At 46.5% G+C, this 24,873-nt stretch overlaps 1 protein-coding gene across 1 annotated transcript in view; it reads left to right on the top strand.

The window, feature by feature from the left end:
- The window catches only part of Kcnmb4 (potassium calcium-activated channel subfamily M regulatory beta subunit 4), a 52,934-nt gene extending 37,368 nt beyond the window's left edge, over positions 1-15,566 (top strand). The window contains exon 3 of the mRNA NM_023960.2: positions 15,037-15,566. Coding sequence (NP_076450.1) covers positions 15,037-15,205 — 169 coding nt within the window. The 3' untranslated portion in view covers positions 15,206-15,566. The remainder of the gene's footprint in view (positions 1-15,036) is intronic.
- The last annotated feature ends 9,307 nt before the right edge of the window (positions 15,567-24,873 follow it).

Below are 24,873 nucleotides of genomic sequence, written 5' to 3'. Positions count from 1 at the left end.
GGTGTGTGTGTGTGTGTGTGTGTGTGTGTGTGTGTGTGTGTGTGTATTCCATCTCGTAAGGGTATATGTGCAAGTATGTATGTGTGCATTTATGTGGAGGCCAGAGGACAGTGTTAGGTATTGTTCCTCAAGTACCATCCAACTTTTCTTGGGGGATGTGATATCACTCTCTATCTTTTTAAAAGATTTATTTATTTATTTATTTATTTATTCATTTATTTATTTATTTATTTATTATATGTGTGTACACTGTAGCCATCTTCAGACACACTAGAAGAGGGCATCGGATCCCATTGCAAATGGTTGTGAGCCACCATGTGGTTGCTGGGAATTGAACTCAGGACCTCTGGAAGAGCAGTCAGTGCTCTTAACCACTGAGCCATCTTTCCAGCCCCGATGTGATCTCTCTATGGCCAGGAAACCCTGGGCATCTCTCTGTCTCCACTCCCCAGCACTGTGAATGTAAATGAATACCACCACGTATGCCTGACTCAGGCCTGACTCTTTAAGTGAGGGTTCCGGGGAATCAAACTCAAGTTCTCATGCTTTGACAAAGCACTTTATAGGCTGAGCCCTCCGATACTCTCTAGCCCTTAAATACAAGTGTGATTGTAAGTCAGAATCGCTTCAGTTCCCTTAGCCCACCACTTGATAAAGATGTTAAAACCCACTGGGACCAGTTTCATACGTCGTGGCACCTGTCCAACCTGTTTCCTCCATGTCAGAGAGTGCTGACATACTTCACGTCTGTTAACTCCCAACTCTGCAGTTGTGTCACAGGCGTGTGGCTATTGCCCTCCTCTCCGTGACAGAACTAGGTCCCTGGAAGATGGCAGCCAGGGTTCGAACCTTTTCAGTTGGTGAATAAGGGCACAGATCTAGAGGGCAGCTCCTTCCTACAGTGGACACCAATCAAATCAAGCAGTGCAGATCCCTCCTCCTCTCACACTTAAAAGCCTATGAGCTTCTTTCTGCCGTCAAGTTCTTCATAAAACATACCGTAGGCCGGTTATCCCTCTGAGCCATAGAATACCGCACGCCATTCCCTCGACCTAACTCTTGCGTGCCTCTCACCGGCCTCCATTTACACTTCCCTATCAGCCTTGAGACCTCACTGTTTAGGTCTCCTGATGTTTGCGATCAGCTTCAAACCTCTGCCCTCTGTTTCCAGAGTCTCTCCTGCCAACCTCTGTGGGGCTCTGGCACCTGGCGCCTGGGGCATTCCACGGTGATCTCAGGCCTGGCTTGGTGCGTGGATTCGGACGAAGGGATGAGAACTCGGGCAGGGAGGGGGAACAGCTTTCTCTGCCTCCACTGCTGGTGCTTCTCTCTGCCGCTGCCCCTTCGGTTGCCCGGGTGCAGGGGAGTTTCTGCTGACAATTTCAGGACAGCAGATCCCTTCCCCAAGTAGCGGTGTCACAGCTCTTATGACAGAGGCTGTCAGACGATGGAATAACTCCTGCACACCTTTAATCCTTCTGAACACGATTCTTAAACACAGTTTTCGGATGGGCCAGTGTCTGACAGCAGGACTTCCTATTGGTTTGGCCTGAGAGCTCGGGAAGACCTCATCTACATATTTGGGGGCGTGGTCCTGCTTCTATGATTGATCTGTCTTGAGCCTACCTGATCTGTGGTCACCCCTGTGGAGGAGGGGCTTGGGGCATTGCCCTACGTGACTGATCTGTCTCAAACCTCTCTACATGGGGGTTTGGGGAGGACTGTAGCTACATGAGAGGTCCCTGATCTCCTAGGAGACTGGGAATGCTCCTGCCATCCCTAAGGGTTTTCTGGGGATTCAACCTATCTCGGCCAGGAATCAGGGAGGTACAAACCTCCCTGAGGAAGTCACTTGTGGTGACCAGGATCCTAGCCTGTTCTGAGGAAACCACAAGGGTCTCTTCGAAGTCTAACCAATGAAACATTACTGCAAACACTTTCTGTGGTTACTACCGACGGCGAACAAATCAGAAATGCCAGCCTGGAACTGTTGAGTCTTCCTGTGTGCCTACCCTCCTCTCCTGATAAATTCTTGGTGCGTCCATTCCCCAAAGCCTGTCTTCCTGCCTTTTCGCCTCTGCTCACAGGATATCTCCTCTCCCACCCCAGGCATAGTCAAACACTCCTCTTTTATTACCTACGCACTGTGTGCAAATGTCCATCCTGTCTGAAAATGGGTTTTAGCCGGAAGCAACAGCAAGCATCCACTGAACACCTCAGACCAACGTGCCAGTGTCGTGCCTGGCAGTGGGTGTGTAGACAGTGTTCCTGCCCTCACATTGACTGCTGATGGGCAAGCCAACAAGCAGGGGTGTCCTGATGCCTGCCAGCCAGCCGTAGGTGTTAAGCAAATGTCAAGTGGCTGAATGGAAGAGAACCAAGTCCCAAGAAAACCTTGTTAAATGCCCCAAGGATATGTCTTTAGATTTAGAAATCTATGACAAGTTTTCAGGTCTGTCTGGGGTTATGTATAGCTTTAAGGCTCCGTGTTGCATCATTGCTGTGGGTAAAGAAGGAGACCCTATCTGCAATATTAATACTGATCAATGGCAAGAGAAGAGAAGATGGATCTCACTAGGAATATGTACCATTCACTGCATAGAAGCCTTCTGTGGATTTCATCCTTTTTTACCATGTTCTGATTACCAGTCTGCTGTTAATTATTTACACATTATTTTTATTAAATATTGGGCATCGTATGCTACAGGGATGGAGTTAAGCAGCTAGCACACAGGGGTGCTATGGCTTACTCATAACTCACCACTTTAATTGCTATGCATTCTTCTCATTAGTGCTTTCTTTATAGCAACATATTAAAGAGCGACTTACTGTGTAGGGATAGAGCCTTAAAACTCCAGTTTATTTTATAAGCCAGAAGTATTTTATTATCAGCTTTAATGCATTTTAACTATGAGACAATTTCACAACAAAGGACAACAATATTAAGGGTAAAACTATTTGTGTGCCCCGCAGTGTATGTTCCCTGTAGCATGTGTCCCCTGTAGTGTATGTGCCCCATAGTGTGTGTGCCCTGTAGTGTGTGCCCCATAGTGTGTGTGCCCTGTAGTGTGTGCCCCATAGTGTGTGTTCCCTATAGTGTGTGCGCCCCATAGTGTGTGCCCCATAGTGTGTGCGCCCCATAGTGTGTGCCCCATAGTGTGTGCACCCCATAATGTATGTGCCCTGTAGTGTGTGTGCCCCATAGTGTGTGCGCCCCATAGTGTGTGCACCCCATAGTGTGTGCGCCCCATAGTGTGTGCACCCCATAGTGTATGTGCCCTGTAGTGTGTGTGCCCCATAGTGTGTGCACCCCATAGTGTTGTGTTCCCTGTAGTGTGTGCACCCCATAGTGTGTGTGCCCTGTAGTGGGTGTGCCCCATAGTACGTAAACGTAATCTAGGGATCCAAACACATGAATCATCGGTAGCCTGGATAGAAATGCTAGCCTCTTTATCTTTCCCTACATGCAGTGGAAAGTGACTTCATTTAAAGTAGCTGCTCCGTGCCCCATACACTGCAATGAACCAGGGTTTCTCACAGTTGAGAATCTTGTAAAGTGATAGCATTAACTAGGAGGTAGCCCTTCCTTCAAGCTTCCGCAATCAAAGACACTCACTTGGCCTTCTGTAACCAAAAGCACACACTTACCTTATTTCCATAGTTGCCAAAGTAATCATGCAGCACCGACGGGCAAGGTGTGTAAAAGCAAGGGAACAGGCAAGTGGGTTTTCTTTGGGAGGATCTAATTATAGGGAACTGGACTTAGCACCAATGGTGATGAATTGAGTAAATTATGGCGGGAACTGCTGTGGGATGAGCCTGGGTAGTTGTGTGGTGCTCCTGCCTGGGTTTCTTTCACAGGTGTCCAGCTCCAGGGTGGCAGCCTTTCACAGCCAGACTTGGAGGTGGGTACCCAGGAGAAGAGGTTTGGGGGGGTCCACCAGATGAGGGAAAGCAAGCACTTCAGCAGGATCACCTGGAAAAACAGAAACTGTCACACACACTGGGAGAGGTTGGACTAGGTAGGGATTCTGTGAACCAGCAGAGATGGGGCTAGGCTCAGTCAGTACCTGAATTTGATTCTCAGAAGGATGCCTATGGGGGGTGGGGGAGAATCCACCACCCCACCCTCTGTTGTTGTGTGACAGATGTTTTTAGTCCGAACACTGGGGAAGCAAGAGCAGACAGGCAGATCCCCGGGCATCCCTAGCCAGCCATCCTCTCTACAAGTTCCATGCCAGTGAGAGACCCTGTGTCTTGGGTAGGGTTGCTATTGCTATGATGAAACACCATGAACAAAGCAGCTTGAGGAAGACAGGGCCTAGTCAGCTTACACTTCCCACAGCACTGTTCATCACTGAAGGAAGTCAGGGCAGGAACTCGAGCAGGGCTGGCTGGAATGTGGAAGCAGGAGCTGATGCAGAGACCATGGAGGAGTGCTGCCCTCTTGCTTGCTCCTCGTGGCTTGCTCAGCCTGCTTTCTCATAGAACCCAGAACTATCAGCCCAGGGGTGGAATCACCCACAATAACTTGTGCCCTGCCCCATGAATCACCAATTAAGAAAATGCCCTAGAGGCTTGCCAACAACCCAATCTTAGGGAGGCGTTTCTTAATTGAGTTCTCTCCTCTCAGATGGCTTTAGCTTGTGTCAAATTGACATAAAAGTAGCCTGTATGCCCTGTCTTGGAAAATGGGGCTAGTACCCAAGAAATGGCCCCTGAGATGACTTCTGGCCCACACCCCCCACGTGTGTGTGTGTGTGTGTGTGTGTGTGTGTGTGTGTGTATGTGTGTGTGTATATGTCTGTGTGTCTGTGCCCCTCCACGCACTTGAGCATATGCATACCCACTCCTGAAAGGAAAAAAAGCAGAAAGGCAAACAGAAAAGTAAAAATGATCACTTGTTTTGGAAATTATCTGAAAATAGTTGGCACAGTCTGTGAAAACACAAGTAAACACACATGACTGATTAGGCAAATCCATCTATGGCATTTACAGTTTCCAACAAATATATGTGGCCTTTGAACGAATCCCCTGGAAGTCTAGGATCCTGCTTCCCCTCCACCAGATTTGCTCAGCTGCAACTCAGTGGTTTCAGTCACGCTTTGAAGTCTGTTGCCGCCCCACTAACATTTGTTGAGCTCTCGTTTTGAGCTTAGCAAGATGTAGTGCTCTTCGAGGTCCGGGAACCCCAGGGAGACCAGCCAAGTGGAGCTGAGCAGACGCTGCAGAGTCCAACACTTTGTGAAGAACCCACGGGTGTGGCTGAGCCTGCATTGTTCTACCCCTCCCCCACCTTCAGCTCTTACTACAAAAGATGCCCTTTCCGTCATGTTTTCCCCGCTAAGGAATCATGGGGAAGAAAGTTTCTTTGACCTCCTTTAAAAATGTCGTCTTTCAACTGCACACAGTATGCCCAGTTGTGTTCAGACAGGAAGGAGGTAGATACAGTGACATTTGAGGGGATTCCTTACCCTGCTCACTTCCTTGAGAACCAAAATGCTGGAGCTCTTGCCAGCCCTCCGAGCGCCCAATGGAATCCCTGCTCGTGTGCTTATTTTTGGGTTCGTCAGCATGTTTGTCATCTTCTCCCTGGAAACGGTTTCTCACACCCACGTCGCAAGTGTGCGATCTGCGACGATTCCGTGTCCTCTTTGCCTGAAGCGAGGGCTCAGAACATGATTCAGCTTAGGGAAAGAAAATGTGGCTGCTTCTTTGTGTGTGCAGTCACCCTGAGCAGACCCTGCACTGGAAACAGGAAGATTTGAGCTCTAAGTTCCTAGGTTCCGGGTGTTGGAGGGACCTAGAAGACACATTGTTACTTTCTTGATGCTGTGAGAAAAGCAACTTCAAGGTGGAAGGATTTATTTCGGCTCACAGTTTGAGGGTTTGGTGGAGAAGCTGGGGGCGGGGAGTGAGAGTGGCTATGGCAGGAGCAGAGGCAGCTGGCCACATCACATCTGCAGTTAGAAAGGGGAAAGATGAAGGCTGGTGCTAATTTCCTTCCTTCCTTCCTTCCTTCCTTCCTTCCTTCCTTCCTTCCTTCCTTCCCTCCCTCCCTCCCTCCTTCCCTCCCTCCCTTCCTTAAGTCAGAAATTCGTACCCATCTTTCTACTTGATTGTGATTCTTGTTTCCCTCCCACCCATCTCCACCCCAACCCCGGAGGAGACAGGAGCCTTCCCAGACAGACACATAACAGGTGTCTGATGTCAAGGCTTTAAGAATCAGTGTGAGATGACAGGCAGGATGTTTGGAAAATACTGAGCACTCAGCATGAAGAGAATCTAAAAACGCACCTCACTGTGTGATCCCAGGGCTGCAGCAGCTCCCTTGGGCTTCTCAGAGAATCTGCCAAGACACTCTGACATGGACCATGTCTAGGCTGGGGACTGACTGTCCCCGGCATAATCTAGTTCTCTAGAGCAATGCTTGTAGGATAAGTTGAGTGCATAATGTCTATTGATGTTCTTACTTAGAAGATTCTAACATCATTAGGGGCGTTTTTCTTGCTTCTGCCGGACATGTGTGTGGTAGAATTAAAACATACGTTTTGCTTACTAAACCTGTCCTGTTTGTCAGATCAGCTCCCTGTTAGCCCACCATGCAGGATGGGATGCTCAACTCTTCTTGACACAGGAGAATAAGGAGCAACAAAGGCATCTCTACCAAAAGGAAATTGTGCAAAGGGTCTGTCTGTGACTGTGTCCTTATAGTATTCAGGTGGAAAAAATACATGGCCACCATTCTGGAAATTTTTTGCATTTATTGTTGTTGGTGGTGACTTTTTTCCCCCAGATGGCGGTAACCGTTCTCACAGCCGCCTCCCCTTATGTGCTTAGCATCGGAAACAACAGAAGTGAGACACTTCTATATCTCATTTAGTTCTCAGGTATAAAGTAGGTCCCATCACCCCACAATTGTGGGTTGATTAGGAAATGACCCCACCCCCCACCCCAAGCTCATGAGTTTGAACACTCCATTTCTAGCTGATGGGCCACTGCTTTAGCAGGTTGTAGAACCTTTAGGGGTGGAGTCTCAATAGAGGGAGTGGGTTTGATTGCCTCCTGCTTTCTGACTAGGACACAAAGTGATCAGCCGCCACCAATGTCTTCCCCACCATGATGAACTCCCTCTCTTAAACTGCAAGGCAAAATAAATCTTTTGGCTTTCCTCGAATTAATTTTTGTCAGGTACTTTCTCACGATAATAAGAAAAGTAATGGTCACATCCGTTTTAGAGATGAGAAAGCTAAGACGTGAAGAACAGGTGGAACATTTTACCTCAAGATCATGGTCACTCATATCCAGTTCATGTTCTTAAAATAATGTCCTGTGCTCGAAGATCATTTAGGCCTTCCCTTCGGCGTGTGCCTAATACACTCTCTCTACTTTATAATTCACTCAGCCCTGGGCTGCAACAAAACAACACAGTCCAACGCTGATTTTTCTCGTCACACAGTGTTTGTCCACAAACAGTAGGTAGCCTTGTGCCACTCCACATTGTCACTCTCAGTCGACTTGGGACGGACAGCGGAGGAGGACTAGAGTGTGTGACTCACATTTATAGATGCGTGATGAGCATTTTATCCACAGACAGGAACCCCGGGGAGCAAGACTGTGCTTTTGAGATAACCACCACCGAGGCTTTTAAAACCTGTATCACAGCATCACTGCTAAGCCCATGCGAGTCAAAATGAGCTGGTAATGGTGTAGAGGAGGAAAAACCCTGTGTCAGATTTAAAGTCTCTGTCAACTTCACGTAAATGAAATTGACAAATAATACATCAGTGGGAGAAAGTGCAAACTAATTTGGCACGAGTTATTAAATACGTTTTTAAGCAGAGGATCTCAAAAAAGTGGTTAGACTTGGAGCGTACACACTTAGTGGGGTCAAGGCAAAGGCTCCAGCGACGGACAGACCGTCTCTTCAGAGGGGAAGCTTGTGATGATGTTTGCCTCTGCAAGCTCGAGAGGTCTTCTGTGAAGATTGGAACCCTTGGAGAAGAAGTTTATGGTAGCCTCAGTTTCCAGAAGTTGTGTGGTTCTGTGGATGAGAGAAATTTCTGGAAGGAGTTTGTCCTGCCTGTTTAATCTCAGATGTCTTCAGCTTACGGTAATCAGCTCCATCGTTCCAAGTGCGGCCTCTCAGAGGAGAAGCTCTGACTAAGGAGTGCTCTCTGTAAAGGACCCGCGTGGGCGGTCCCTGTCTCCTCGCTCCCCTGCGGCCACACGGAAGATGAGTGTGCTCTTCCACCTTCTGGACAAGGCGGCGTGGTTGTTGCCCCAGCAACTAGACAAACTCGCTGACTCCTCTCAACGAGGACAGCTTGGTTACACTACACTCAAATCCAACGTCTTTTATATTTGTTAGAGATCGAACCCATGCCGGTAGATCTTAATAGATGTGCTCTACAACTGTGTACCCTTGGATCCCAGCGTTTCTATTGGCCGATCTTTAGTATCTTTTGGTAAAAGGGGGGAAAAAGACTTCAAATATTATTTTTTTGAATCAATAATCAACAAGTTAAATGCGGAATTTTCACCGAGTAGCTTTTAATTCAGTCTCCTTCCAGAAGGGCCACAGCATATGATATTGCTAAAAGCCAAAATATTCAATAACACTCCACTACTGTTTGGGTTCTAAAAAACCCGGGTGGCTCTTGTACTGGCCAGCATGCTTGCTCCTGAAGAATGGAACCTATCTAAAGGGCTTTAGGTCACTGAGATCGTGAGTTAGAAGCAGGCTATAGGAAGGACCCTTGTCTTCCTTTCCCTTTGTATCCTCTGGAGAGCAGTTTCTTTGCCCTGTGTTGCCAGCATGATGCTGTTCCTCAGCGCAGACCCAAACAAATCTTTAAACAAACTCTCTAAAAGAATTGCCCCAGGCACTTTGTGGGTAGGTGTGGAGAGCCATGGTCTAACCACAGTAAAGCTTTCCGTGGCCTGCATGTGCTCATGAGTGCTATGTGTGGAGGCCAAAGGGTAACCTCAGGTGTCGTTCTTCAGAAACCACCTGTCTTAGGGTTTTACTGCTGTGAGCAGACACCATGACCAAAGCAACTGTTATCAAGACAACTTTTAATTGGAGCTGGCTCACAGGTTCAGAGGTTCAGTCCATTTCAAGGCAGGAACATGGCAGCATCCAGGCAGGCATGGAGCAGGAGGAACTAAGAGTTCTACATCTTCATCTGAAGGCTGCTAGTGGAAGACTGACTTCCAGGCAGCTAGGGTGAGGGTCTTAAGCCCAGGCCCACAGTGACACACCTACTCCAACAAGGCCACACCTCCTTCAACAAGGCCACACCTACTTCAACAAGGCCAAACCTCCTAATAGTGCCACTCCCTGGGCCAAGCATACATAAACCATCACACCACCCGCCTTTTTCTTTTTGCCTCTTGACACAGATCTTGCACTGGCCTGGAGTTCTCTGCCTGCATTGGCCCTCCCCAGTGCTGGGATTACAAACACAGGCAGCCACGACCAGCATGTCTTACATGGATTCTAGAAATCAAACTCAGGTCCCAGTGCTTGCAAGGCAGTGGTGCTATTTCTCCAGTCCTGCTCACTGGCGTTATTTTATTTAAACGTCTTGTGTATCTGTTTGAGGCTTACATAAACAATTTTATAAGACTATTTCATAAAAACCACCCCCGCACAGGTTAAGTTGAGCTGTGAAAGCTTGTGAGGGTGGCTTTCCTGGTGGGTTTCCCTCTCCTTGACCTGGTATTGTGAAAGCATTCTTTGGGTTGCCCTCGGACGGGATAAACCCTAGTCATTACTGCAATGCGACTCGGTCCTGCAGGCCGGTGACCCTGGGTTCAGTATGGTAAGAGACCGTCAAGTGATTTTCATCCTTAGCTTTGAGACACTGCTATCCCAGTCTCTCAACAATGTGGCACATACCTTACATTTAGGTAAATGTATACACAAAGTATCTTTTTCCTTCTAGGTTAGCCCTAACAAGACACTAAACTCTCTTGTTTTCCTTGTGGTAGTTGAGTAACCAGCATTTCCTTTCCCACCACTCCTGGGTACCGAGAGGCTGAGTTTTATTTAAACTAAACATGGGGCTTATCTTAGTGAGTTTCCCCTTTTCCCCTTTCCTAATTATACTGCTTTTATTGTTTACTGTCAGGCTAAGGATTTGATTTTATTCAAATGTCCTGTTTGTATTATCCATTTCAGGCTCTTTGTGAAACCAGGCCACGTCATAAATAATAAATAGGATTTAAAGCAACCCTAGGCCGCCCCTGCTCAGAAACGCTCAGAAACGCTCAGGCACTTAAGTCAACGTTCTTGGTGTCCTTTGGCCCAGCATTGGGGGCTGCAGTCATGCTTGTGGGATTACCTTGGCCAAAGTAGTGAAACCTTCCCCAAAAGTGTAAGCGAAGATGTCTCTAATGGTACAGTGTGCCATGAGTAAGGCTTGGTAGTTTATAATAAATAAATGCAAACTATGAAATGTCGTACCCCTTCCATGACTTGAGAGGACTGGGGTTTGGTGATGCATTCTGTGTAAGAATAGAGTGTGCACATGACCTTGCAAGGCCATAGGTTCAACACCCAGTATCCAAGGTGAGGACAATGGGTGGGAGAATGTATTAAGATCAACTCCCAATGTACAAGATGGACAAGGCAAGGTGAGAGGAGCTTAGTCTGGCAGAAGGAAGTCTTATTGTCTTGCTAAAGTGGGTCAAAATTTTAACATTGTAGCAGTTTCCATGATAAGAACAATCCTGTGCTCAGGGGAATGAGGAGGACTCCTGACAATCTTGAAAGGTTTCTGTTCCCTGGAGGATCTCACAGAGAGCTTTTTTAAGTGGGTCATCTTGTCTCTTGGTTGGTAAAGTGTCCATAATATCACATTCATAAATTACAATGCCATTTAAGGTATGGTATGTGTGCATGGGTCAGGTGTATGTGTCTGTGCATGTGGGTGCATGAGCGTGTGTGTGTGTGTGTGTGTGTGTGTGTGTGTGTGTGTGTGTGTGTAGTGTGTGTGTGTGTGTGTATGTATGTATGCGTGTGCGTTCATGTTGATGTTAGGTGTCTTCCACTATTGCTGGTTACCTTGTTGCTTCCTCTGAAAGTCATAATGTGAGGCTGGCCTCATACTCACAGAGATGGCCCTGGCTCTGCTCCCAGGGTGCTGGGATTAAAGACGTGTGTCTTGTCTTTGGGGACCGAGTCTCTTACTGAAGCCAGAACCCACTGACGGGCCAGTGAGATCGGGAATCCACTTGCCTCCACCTTCAGCCTGCTAATTCAGCACAAGTCCAGCTTTTACACAGGTTCTGGGGCACTTTACCAACTGAGATGCCCCACTTCCTGTTGAGAATTTGGTAATTCTCCCTGGCCAACAGGACAGGTACCATAACCTTCTCTAGTTGATGAGACAAAGTCAACTAAATATTTTCTATATTTAAGATGAAAATTCTATATTTACTCCTAAACTGTGTTTTTTGTTTTATTTTGTTTTTTATCTCATTTGATTAGCATTAAGGCTAGCCTAGAGGGCATCCTGCTGTCAATTCAAACCAAGGTCCTCCAATGGCAAATTCCACACTGTGGTCTGAATTTCCAAGTCTTAGCCTCTGGCCTTGCTGTCTGTCTGTCTGTCTGTCTGTCTGTCTGTCTGTCTCTCTCTCTCTCTCTCTCTCTCTCTCTCTCTCTCTCTCTCTCTCTGTGTGTGTGTGTGTGTGTGTGTGTGTGTGTGTGTTCTATCTTAGATCTCTAAGATACATAGTAAACATTCACAAGTGTGCTACATAGACTCACAGAGGGTTGGAAAATCACCAGGACCTAAGTATCAATTAGCTTCCAATAGTCTAGAAAATGGCTAAATGTGGTACAATCTACATTCTCTCATTACTAAACTTCTGCATGCTTCTTGCGCACATATAAATGGATTTACCCTCCAGAGTCCCTAGAAGACTTCTGGGGTCCCTGAGAAAGCTGAACAAAGACTTGAGATAAGTCCCGCATGGATCTAGTCTGAGAAAAGCTGGCTTAAAGGTAAATAACACAGCTTAAAAAAAAGTCACACAGATGTGGTTTCCAATCATGATGCCATCACTTTAGATTGTGTGAGTTTAGGCAAACTAACACCTTCCACTGCTCCCTTTCAAACAGGATGAAAGAGGATGATGTGGCCCCGCCATAGTACCTGGCAGGTAGCATGTGCTCAGGAGGAAAACAGTGAGACAACAAAGGTGATGTCATCACCACCACAGCGTTCTTTCGCAGCCGCACTCGGGTGTTTCCCAAGGTTCCTCTTTTATGATACTTATGGTCATGCTTGCCATGACAATTCCTGACTCCTCCGAAAGGACCTTCTTGCTTGCTTCTTCAAAGGTCCTCAGGCACAGAGTAATCGTGCCTTTTTTTTTTTTATTTTTATTTTTTTGTCTCTCATTTTAAGAGTTCTGTAAAAGTAATTTATTCTCCTGTTGTAATTGTTGTCTCGGGGGCTTACTGCCTCTGTCTGCTCACCGAGGCCTAGTCCTGGAAGTTTCCAGCCTCTGTACAATCTAATTTAGGTCTAGAATGTTTTCAGCCTCTGAGGCTCACTGCTGAATAAGCTCACCCTGTCTAGCTCTTTCTGAGCTCTGGCTGGCTGCTTCAACTCAGCTGTTCTGACTCAAATGCCTCTCCAAGCTGACTGGTTCAATCTGGCTTTTCTCTAGGCCTCTGAATTGCTCAACTTGGCTTCAAACTAACTCCAGCAATCTTTTCTAATATTCTGGTGCCTTCTCATTCTCTGGTTCGTTTTGTCTTTACCTGTGTCTAGCTTGTTCTCTCTTCGGTCTGTCTCTGTAAAACTCCTCCCAGTAAAACTGCCTCCTTCTCCCTCACTGTGCTGCTCCACTCTCCCTCTCAACTCTACTGTGCTGCTCTCCACAAACTCTGCTCTATTCCTGTACTGTACTCTCTCCTCCTGTACTGTCTGTCTCCCCCTTAAGTAGCTTCCTTTCTGCTCTCTTCTTGTGAGAGTTGGGCATTACCCATTCTGTCAAATCTCTCTCTGATTCATCACTTTGTCTGCCACTCAATTAGACATCACTTTCAAACATGGGTGCTTCCTTCTACAAACTGACTTTACCTTCCTTGTTTGGGATTAAAGACATGTACCGCACACCTCGACCTAAGCTTTTCTTTACCAGAAACTTGCTTTATACACAGATGGCCTTAGACTCAGAAATCTGTTTGCCTCTGTCTCTTGGGATTAAAGGTGTGTCTGTTACTCCAGTCGGATCACACAGACATAGAAGGTCTTTGGAGGTGATCTCATGCCAGGGCAGCCATGTTCTGAATGGAAATCCCTCTACAGAGTTCCTCTTCAGTTCCACCACATAACTACCAGGAGGAAAATGAATTCTAAGCCAAAGAGTTTGGGGCCAGTCAACCTGGAGGAAAGAGATAAACTGAGGCAGGAGAGTGCCTTCAGTTAAGGTACTGTAAGCCCAGCTGTAATGAGTGAAACTTAGGCCAGAAGAAGCAATTTAAAGTGATCTCAGTAAATTTAAGTGATCTCAGTAAATCATGTGACCAAGTGACCAGTGACCCGCGAAATTTGTTTTTCCTATCCAAGGAGATTGTGGAGCACGTTAGAACTGTCTTAAGTAGAATGAGACATGCATGGTTTTTAAGGAAATGTGTATGATAACATTTTTTTTCCCTACCTCTAAAGAAGGATTTGCTGAAGTGGTTCAAATTCAGCTCAAATGAGTCACTTTATTTTGTCACTTAAAGCTCTAAAACATAAGGGTTGCCCAGGAACCAGGAGATGGAATTCTAGAAAGTTTCTGAGGAAAACAAGCTTATGGATCCAACAGTTTCCAGTTGCTTTCTTCTCTCCTGCCCGTTTCCTCCTTTTCTCCAGCCTGTGCTCTGTGTGCGGTGGTCCCAGCCTCCCTCGTAGGAGCTGTTTCACTGGCTTGTTTCATGTTGTGATAATGGCATTCAGTACCATCCTAAGTAACGACTGGAGAAAGAATACAAAAGAAGCATTTCACCGGGGAATTGGTTATAAGAACCACATTGCTTATGCAAATCACACATGCAGTTACTATAGCAATAAGAACCCCGGTCCCCTTTCTTTTGTTTTCCATACCATCAGTTTCCAGTGCATGGTTGCTTGGTGCCAAGTGCTTTCATGTTGCTGCACATCTGACCTCGATGATGAAGAAAATAGAACTCCTCTTCGAAGTATCAAGAGCTTTAAGAGTGTAGAGTAGGGTTTTCCAGAAAGAGCGTCCTGAGAGACGGGTTGGACCTTCTCTTGCACGCTTTGGGTCGTCTGGCAGCCGTGGGCAGCTGTAACTGGGGAGAGAGCGCTGTGGCACTCGCTGCTGGCCTAGCAGATTGCAAGGTCTCTGGACGTGACTCTGACTGTCTTGTGCCTGGGTTATTCTGGGGCCTTGGCCGCTACTCCTTCAGACCCGGGCATACGGTCTCTTTAAACTTCACATGGACAATAAGGCCACCACACAGGCAGGCTCTTCAGCAGCAGCAAGAAGTTAACAACAGATGGGTGCAGAATGACAGACCACCACGGTAACGCCACATTTCTGTGGTTTCTTACAGGAGAGGGAAAAAGATCCAAACTTAAATGAGTGGTAGCCCAGGTCTTGAAGATAACAGGTGGAGTTTAGGTTTGTTGGAGAATGCCCACCCATCAGTAACATTAGCCTCACCCAAGCCCATTGGCCAGTGGGATTAAAGGATAAGGAAGGAAAGGGGAAGCCATTCGGGATCCAGGAAAACAACAGCAAAAGGACACTACACTTCTGACATTTTGCAGCATGCAAATGATATCATAAGTGATGTGCAAATTTGCATCAATGACTTGATTCGAGAGCTCACAGCTTTCGGAAATGGGTTTGGAGCAGACTGGTGTGGTGTCTGCAATCAGAGTCGTCACTCTCACGGGTGATTACTCCCCCGGGATCAGAGAGCACTTGTCCGCAGGGTGTATAGTGTGCTGGGCTGAGAGACTGACTGGTCTTCCTTTCCTGTCCTCCACTCTCTTGCAGACCAGAGGACGTTCTCCTGCAGCGCACACATGACGAGATTGTCCTCCTGCACTGCTTCCTCTGGCCGGTGGTGGCGTTTGTGGTGGGTGTCCTCATCGTGGTCCTCACCATCTGTGCCAAGAGCCTGGCAGTCAAGGCAGAAGCCATGAAGAAACGCAAGTTCTCTTAACGGGGAGGAGGATTGTGGGAAGCCAAGACCAGAGGCTGCCTCATGGGCACTCGCCTACCCTGCAGAGCCCACATTTGGTGGCGCAGGAGATGGAAGGGGCCACAAAAGGCCTCCAAGAGGCCCCTCCCTCAACGGCAGCAGAAGCAGGCACAGCTGGAAGACTGGGGAACTTGTTGCTTGTATCCCGTGTGCTGTAGCAATGGCTAAAGGGTCAAGCTCTTAGCTCTATGGAGTGACTGTTTGGGAAACCCTCTAAGAAGTCGGTTTCCCTTGGAAAGTTACAGTCTATTATTTGTATAGTGTAGTATACAAACCATTATGACTTATGCTCCTCACAAATATTAAAAGACAGTGTTCTGTGTTCTTCTCTATTTTCTTTCCATGCTTAGATCATTGGGGCATTGAAAGGGGGGGGTGGTGGAGGGTTTTCACTTGATTCTGCTAGATTAAACCCTTACTCGAGGGTGAGCATTAGAATCTACAGAACCATTGACCTTAAGACATAACCCTTGGTTTCCATGAGCACGTACAGTATCTTGACTCCTACTTGAAAAGGAATTCTACAGGGGTAGCTCATCCTGCAGCCACGTCTGTCTCTTTCCTTCAAAGACTGAGAAAATACCACCCTCCACCTCCCTTTGTGTTTCTGGCCTGATGACTTTGTGAGAGGGACATGATTCTGAAGAAGGCTTGTCCTCACTCTGGGGACACAGAGTTCTTATGTATCTGTTCCTGCTGTTTATTCACTCATCTGAAGTGCTAGGGAGCAGAACAAGGGTGTTGCACATGCTAGACAAGTTCTGGACCAGTGAGCTGCATTCCCAGCCGCCGCTGCTGCTGTCTCCTCCTCCTCCCCCTCCTCCTCCCCCTCCTCCTTCCCTTCCTCCTCCTCCCCCTCCTCCTTCCCTTCCTCCTCCCCCTCCTCCTCCCCCTCCTCCTCCACTTCCTCCTCCCCCTCCTCCTCCCCCTCCTCCTCCACTTCCTCCTCCTCCTCCTCTTCTTTCTCTTCCTCCTCCTTCTCTTCCTCCTCCTTGTCCTCCTCCTCCTCCTCCTCCTCTTTCTCTTCCTCCTCCTCCTCCTCCTCCCCCTCCTCCTTCCCCTCTTCTTCCTCCTCCTCCTCCTCTTCTTCCTCCTCCTCCTCCTCTTTCTCTTTCTCCTCCTTGTCCTCCTCCTCCCCCTCCTCCTCCCCCCCCTCCTCCTCCTCTTTCTCTTCCTCCTCCTCCTCCTCATCCTCCTCCTCTTTCTCTTCCTCCTTCTCTTCCTCCTCCTCCTCCTCTTTCTCTTCCTCCTCCTTCTCTTCCTCCTCCTCCCCCTCCTCATTCCCCTCTCCTCCTCCTCTTCCTCCTCCTCCTCCTCTTCCTCCTCCTCCTTCTCTTCCTCCTCCTCCCCCTCCTTCTCATCCTCCTCCTCCTCCTTCTCTTCCCCCTCCTCCTCCTCATCCTCCTCCTCATCCTCATCCTCCTCTTTCTCTTCCTCCTCCTTCTCTTCCTCCTCCTCCCCCCTCCTCATTCCCCTCTCCTCCTCCTCTTTCTCCCCTCCTCTTCCTCCTCCTCCTCCTCCTCTTTCTCCCCTCCTCTTCCTCCTCCTCCTCCTCCTCCTCCTCCTCCTCCTCTTTTCAGCAGATGTTTATCTCTGTGCAGTAGAATGTACAGGACATGAAGGACAGGCTTCAGTTTATAGTTAAATGTTGTTTTCCTTTAACAAAGTCAGCTCAGGCATCTGATTTCCCTTGCCTTGGTCCTCGCCCCGGTGTTCTGGTGTTATAGCAGGATGACTGTAGCGGGCGTTCAGTTTGCTCACACAGAGCTAGGATGCAGCCTGACTCACTCCACTGCTGGGCTTCCTGTACCTTCAGAGGTGCGGCAAAGGCAGGAGTGGTAGCACATATGGATCTCTCTGTGTTCAAGGCCGTCCTGGTCTACACTGGGAGTTCTAGGACAGACAGCCAGAGCTATGTGGTGACACCCTGACTTAAAAAAAAAAAAAAAAAAGAGAGAGAGAGAGAGTGCATCATCTTTGCATCTGTTCATAGACTGAGTTTCAAATACCAACCAGGAGTTTCAATCCCCCTGCCCCTGCCCGCCCCTCTTTACCACCCAAACCAAGCCTCACACAGATGAGATGAGTATTTTCAGGGAAGAGAACAACTTAACATTGGCCTTGGCGTTCTTCTAGCCCTGCAGATGTGCTACCCTTTGAGTGAAGTTGGGATTTAAGGAGAGGCTCCCGGGGTTCTGGAAACAAAAGTGGAGGGTGACTGCCTTCCCTCACATCCGCACATCACTGTTCTCTCAGCTTAGAGTGGAGGCTGAGAAGAGCCTCCGTCCTCTGAAGAGACACTGGAAGAACACAGTGTTTTCTTTTCTCCTTAACTCAGAGGTTGCAGGTTTCACCTCGAATAAGGCCTGGCGTGCGGGCACTATTTATGACATCCTTTGAGGCTGCTTCAGGGCCTTGACTTCAGATCCGCTTTCTTTTGCAGTATCCTTGTTGTCTTAGCAACATAGAACTATTCTGAAGCGCCGGGTACCGTGAGACCAGGAACCAGAGAAAATCATCCTGTTGGCATCACACAGGGGGTGGTGAAGTCTGTTTGTATGCTGTCCAATCATCTCTGATTTACTGATGACAAAGAATACAGAAACCTTAAGCACCCGTGGACTTACGTCTGTGCTGGAATAAAAGGCGGACGTTGTAGTCAACTTGAGTTTTCATTTGTCAGTTTGATACTCATGATTTATATTAACTGCATGTGTCCATTCAAGCCCAAAGAGCACGCATGCAGCTGTATGCTGCAGGTGGGTTTTGGGAACAGGATAAACACACTGAATCCATGAAGTCACATGTAGTAGTTTTCATGTGTTGTTTATAGCTAGTTCCATCTTCTTATTTAAAGTAAGGGGAGGGGGTTGATAAAGATAAGCTTGACTTTAATGTTTTCTATCTATCATCTACCTATATCTTTCATCTATCAATCATCTTATCTATCATCTACCTATTTATCATCTATCTATCATATATCTATGTATCTATCTGTCTATTGTCTATCTATATCTATCATCTATGTATCTATCATCTGTTTATCATCTGTATCATTTATCGATTTCCTATCTATCATATCTATCTATCTATCTATCATCTACCTATATCTTTCATCTATCAATCATCTTATCTATCTATCATCTACCTATTTATCATCTATCTATCTATCTATCTATCTATCATCTACCTATATCTTTCATCTATCAATCATCTTATCTATCTATCATCTACCTATTTATCATCTATCTATCTATCTATCTATCTATCTATCTATCTATCTACCTATCTCCCCTCTCCTGCCTTAAGTCAGAAAAGGGACCAAACTGCTTTAACACAAACCCCCCAGATAGGATGGTTTATGTAAGAAGTAAGTTTATTTTTTCTGTAGCCATCCGGAGGTAGTTGATAAGTTGAGGGTGGGTAGGCAAAGCAGTCTGAGATTTGTGGACCTGTCTTTCTCTCACGGTTGATGCTGTCCCAAAGGAGCATCTGTAGCCCCTAGCCTGGAAAAGAAGGATGTTGAGATCAAAGCTATTGCCCTTGAGGACATTTTACCACCGTTCGTCCCCATAGTGCAGTGCTGGCTAGCCATACTTACTGCAGTTTTCAGGAATGCTTGAACCTGCTCTGCAGATAGACACAAACCCTACAAAGGCTCCAGGGGCAGGGGGAGGGAGTCTCTATTGCTAAAGCAAAGAAAGAAGGGAATTAGCAGTAAAGGAAACATGCAAAGAGACAGAGAGAAATAACAGCCCATAATGATGGAGCAGGCATGGCCGGAAGCAAGGCCTTCTTGGCTACCTCACCAATCTCCTCTCTGGGAAGGGATGCTGTAGTCTGTTTCTGTGGCCCCTATTTTGAGCTCTAGGAAATCAATGCCAGACTACTCCATGCAACTCTGAAAATCTGAGGGATATTCCAGGCTATCTGCTGCCTGTCTTCGGGCACAACTCTGTAGAATAGGTTGCCTCAGGAATGATGGAAGCTGTTCTAGGCTGGGCATATAGTTCGCCTCACTGTAATAACAGAGAAATGTAACACTCGATGTCAGCACATACCTTGGAGCCTCACTTCACCCCCACAGTCCACACTGGTTTTACAAGCTGTTGGACGGCCAGTGGGTCTTCTTTGGCCACAGTAGGAAGCTGAAATCCCATACACCCTGGGCTGTCTGTAACAATGCTCACTCAAGCCTAACCTCATGAACAATAAGAGTTAAGTCAGCGAAGCCATTTATGGACCCGCTTAGGAGCCTGCTGTATCTCCCTGGAAGGTATATATAAAATAAAATTTTCCATACGCTCTTGGTGTGTGTGTTTGTTTTATTACCAACACCTGAACTTAAGTTCTCAGCACCCTGCTGCATTTCGGGTAGTGGTGGCAGCATTTAAAGTTGACCACAGCATTAACAATATAGTTTCACTAAAAACATATAGAGGGCTGGAGAGATGGCTTTGTAGGTTAAGAGCATTGACTGCTCTTCCAGAGGACCAGGATTCTATTCCTAGCACCCACATGGCAGCTCACAACTATCTGTAACTCCAGTTCTGGGGGACCTGATGCCCTCACATAGACATGCATGCGGATAAAACACCAAGGCACATAAAATAAATTATTTTTTTAAAAAAGGATGATCATAGCATTAGAGATATAATTTCATTAAAACAGTAGCAGCAGGTTGGAGATGTGGCTCAGTATCCTGAGGACCTGAGTTTGATTCTTAGATCCTCATGATGAAACAAGAGAATCTACTTCAAGTTGCCCACTCGGCCCCCTGCTCCTCACACACACCGTGGCACATGCCTGTGCCCCCACTGAACAGATACATTTAATAAATATTTTTTTAAAAAAATCATTAGATTACAAGTGCCTATTCTTTCAATCACTTCACTTGAAAATAACTAAGAGAGAGAGAGCTTGGGTCCTAATTCTTCAGCCAGCAGCCCTCGGGTGTGGCCTGTGTCTCTGCACTTCAGTTTTACGGCAGCCACCTCGAAAAATGAATTTAAGTTGAAATAGAACACCCTTCCTCTAGTCCGTTCTGAGCTGAGTCCCGGTGTAGAGTCAATAATAATGAGGCTTGACTCTGGCACATACCTTTAATCCCAGCACTCAAGAGGCGACGGCAGCCAGCTCTGAGTTCGAGGCCAGCCTGGGATACATAGCAAGTTCCAGGGCAGCCAGGGCTACACAGAGAAACCATGTCTTGAGGAAAATGAAACGAAAAGAAGAAAAATAAACTTAATGAGGAGTTTGAGAAAGACTGGCTAGTAATCGGATCTTGGGCTATTGGATTCCAGAAGCAGGCGAGCTTCAGGCACAGGCAGAGATGGCCAAAGCTGTGTCACCTACAGCTGCTCTATGCTCATTTTATTTTCTCTCGTTCTGTTCTTCACACAGCCTGCTGGATATGACTGGCCAATCAGAGGTTCCTCCCATTATTTCATTCTCCAAAAAAATTAAAGTTAATTAAACTACCTCACCTGAGTTAATTTAATGATTAAAATCGACTTAATCAGTTATTTTCATACAAGCAGAGAGGATGGGGGTTGGGGATTTAGCTCAGTGGTAGAGCGCTTGCCTAGGAAGCGCAAGGCCCTGGGTTCGGTCCCCAGCTCCGAAAAAAAGAACCAAAAAAAAAAAAAAAAAAAAAAAAGCAGAGAGGATGGATGAGGGGAGGGGGAACTCTATTCTTCTGCTGGAGTAAGATACTTCAGGAGGGCAAGGAATAGGGCTTCCTCAGGCAGGATGTCAGGGACAGCCAGCAGAGTTGGGCTACGTAAAGGATGTGTGCAATGTGATCTGTCGGTTTGTTTTTATGTCTGTGTCCAGAGTTCTTCACCTGCCAGTTGCCGCTGTAGTCATGAGCAAAAAAACAGAACTAACCTAGATGTCCATCAACAGATGCACACATAATTAGAATGTAGTGCATTTACACAGGGGGATCTTGTTCATCTGGAAAGAAAAGTGGACATCATGAAGTATTCAGGAAAATGGATGAATCTGGGAAGGATAATATCCAGTGGCCTGACCCGGACTCAGAAAGACAAAAACGTAGGTGCTCTCTCATATGCAGATTCTAACCTGTAAGGTCTATGCCACATGCAAATGGCACAGGTATGGGTAAAGCCTAAGAAACTAGAAGGGAGGCAAAGAGGATAAAAATAGAGGCTAAGGAACGATGGGGGTAGTGGTACAAAATAAAAATACAGAAGAAGTTCGGTCCCCAGCTCCGAAAAAAAGAACCAAAAAAAAAAAAAAATACAGAAGAAGAGGAAAGAGGTAAGGGGTGGTGCCTTAGGGTCTTATTGCTGTGAACAGACACAATGTCCAATGTAAGTCTTATAAAGGACAACATTTAATTGGGGATGGCTTACAGCAGTTCAGTCCATTATCATCAAGGCAGGAGCATGGCAGCATCCAGGCAGGCATGGTGCAGGAGGAGCTGAGAGCCCTACATCTTCATCTGAAGGAAGCCAGGAACAGACTGAACATCCCCAGGCAGCTAGGAGGATGGTCTCCAAGCCCACCCCCACAGTGACACACCTCCTCCAACAAGACCACACCTTCTAATAGTGCCACTCCCTGGGCCAAGCGTATACAAACCATCACAGGAGGGAATGGTTGTGCTGGGAAGAGAGAAGGAAGAGTCTGCTATAGCACAGCTGGATTGAAATGCTATAATGGCACCCACTGTGTGGTGCTGACTAAAGCTACTGAGGAAATAAGGCAGAGATGTTAAAATACATTCCACCTGTAATGGAAGAATGTCTTCTAGAACGTGGGGATACGTGTTGGCTTGGGTTTGTATGTTTGTTTAGGGTGTTCTTTAAATTTTGTTTTGACAATGAGTATCTTGTGTTGCTCAGACTGTCCTTATAATTGATAGGTAGCTGAGGCTGGCTTCAAGTGTGATGTTCCTCCCTCCACTGCCCAAAGCTCGGGATCACAGGCATCCACCGCCACACCTCTTGGGAGTAATTCTTTAAGAACTGGGGTAGAAGATGGGATTCTGAACTTGGTACCTGGCCTCTCCTTGGTTGCTGGTGTGTGCTCTGGGGCAAGTCAGCCTGTTTCTACAGACATCTCAATTATGAAGTGGTGCTGATGCTGAGGTACTGTTACCCGATCCTTAGGACCAAGTGAGTGTGTAAGACATTGGTGCACGGCTTTGTCGGTGAACAGGAACTATAATGGTGATGATGACTGTGGTGACCGCAGTGATGGCACAGATCGATTTCAATAGAAATGGAAAGTAATGGCCTCAAAACAGATTATGGGGGATAAAATTCTGTGCCTTTGGCTCTCTGGTTCTTCTTGCTTAGTCCCTACCAAGGTAAAAGACCAGTAGAGTTTTGCCCTTTTCTGAAGTTCTATCATTAGCTCATTTTATTTCTAGAACTCAAACTTTAAAAAAAAAACCCTCTGATATCTATTTTTATAAGAACAGATATTCCCAAATTCCATACTTTGTTCAGACCTAATACACACACTGACGTTATTGAAATGTTTGGCCTCTCTGTACTTAGCAATTTCCAGAATTATTAAAAGATAAGTCATCTCTTTGACGAAGAGCAATTACTGGCATTCTTCCTTTTCTTAGACATGGAATCCAAAGAGCACTGTCCTCTTTGTCCACTCCTCCTAGAACATTGCAAATGACTGAGGTACTTTTTGCATGGTTAATGCATCCCCTAAAAGAGGCAACGTTCCTACATTAGTCCAAAAGATGTTTGAACTATATAAAGTGTATCCATGTCTCATTAGCAAGTCTCTGACCCAGGGTAACTTACTCTCCCAAAACACTTCCAAGTATTGATGAGCGCCATCCTCCAAGCACCACAAGACAGTTTAGAAAGCATCCAATTAGGATCTAAGCTGGCACACAGCATTTAGAAGTGATGATAAATTCAAACAAGACCACCCCGAGTCTGCGGAGGATTTGGAGGTGTTTGAAGTGTGAGAGGAATGCTTTTCTTCTTGTAAAAGTCAGGGATAATTAAAGGTCAAAAATACAGCAACCTCCAAGAGGTCTAGCATTCATGTTCATGGGCAGCAAGAGTTAATGAGATAAAGTCAAAGCATGTAGGGTCGGAGCTGACGTCACAGGATGTGCCTGATTAAATGCCAGTCCTTGCTCACGGTAAGTAAAGGTGTCTTGTGCCTCAAAGTCAGTGCCGAGGACACTGCACACAATTCTCCTCATCTGAAGAGGAACCTTCTTTCCACTTTGCCCAGTTCTACATTGCCTGTGAGTCACATAACAGGACATGAGTCACACCTATGGACACTTGGTCCTTTTAGTGAGTGGACGTTACTGGACTTGAATCTGCTCTAAGCTTAGTATGGCCTCGTGGAAGCAGCCCCTGTACCGGATCCTTTGTACTCTACATACATCATTGAGAGCAAGACTCCTGGTAGAATCCAGGCAAGGATTTCTGGGACTGGGATGGGGAGCTGAGGTTATGTAGCATCTTACAGCCTGATGCAATGAAGCTGACCCCCTCCCCCCATAGCCATAGCCCATCGATGGTTAATGTCGACTGTCAACATCCCAGGATCTTGGAGAGAAATCTCAGAGCACTTCTGTGAGAGTTTCTAGATTAGGTTAACTGGGGTAGGAAGGTTGATCTTAAACGTTGGCAGCTCCATCTTGTGGGCCAGGGTCTCAGACCAACTTAAAAGGATTAAGGGGCAGAGCATCAGCATTCTTCTCTCCTTACTTCCTGACTGCTGCCCCAAGCACCTGCCATCTGTTATGCTTTCTCTATCATGTTATCCTCTAGACCTGTGAGCCAAGGGAAACCCACAATTCCTCTGGTTGTTTTTTGTCAAGTATTGTTTTGTCACAGAAATGAGAAAACACACACACACACACACACACACACACACACACACACACACACACACACTCCATTTCTAAGATGTATAGCTGACATAATACTTGACTGGCCATGAGAACACAGTAGGAGGATGTCTAGGCCAGACAGACTGTGAGGGAGTAAGAATCAAATCCATGATTCAGATGACGTTGATTTGTTCTTGAAGAAGTCTTTCTGGACCTACTAACCCATCTGTCCTTGTCACAGTTGGCTATAGAGTATAACCAATGAAACACTCACTGACCTGCTGTGGGGTGCATAGACTATTAGCCAATTAATATCAGAGGCATATTGTCTCCACAGTCTTTCTCTGGTCTCATCCTTTCTCTGGCTTTAATTATGATCTCAGTTGGGATTTCCAGCCTACTCATCCTTGTGTTCACCTATTGCTGCTCTAATTTTTCTGGCCTTTACTTTCCCGAAGCCCTTTCTATATGGCAATATCTCTGATACATGCTTACGTCTCTGTTTCTAACTTTAAAACAGACATCGACAGAAAAAAAAAGTCTGATAAATATCAGACGACTTGAAGAATAACAATCTGCCTTGGGCAACTTGTTCTGGAACATATCAGAGCACATTACAGCTGTTTCCTGATATCCCAACATTCGTCCCATATAGCCTTGAGTACAAGTACACTCAGTTTTTGCCAGGGCCTGTGGTCCTGTTGCATCGTTTGGTGCTGACTTATTGTATTTGCACATCTGACTCTTCTCATCTGTCGGTTCTAGCTAAAATAATGAG

Source organism: Rattus norvegicus, chromosome 7 (genome assembly GCF_021556685.1).
Source record: "Rattus norvegicus strain SHRSP/BbbUtx chromosome 7, alternate assembly SHRSP_T2T, whole genome shotgun sequence".
In the NCBI taxonomy this organism is placed as follows: domain Eukaryota; kingdom Metazoa; phylum Chordata; class Mammalia; order Rodentia; family Muridae; genus Rattus; species Rattus norvegicus.
This window is presented reverse-complemented; position numbering and strand designations above follow the sequence as displayed.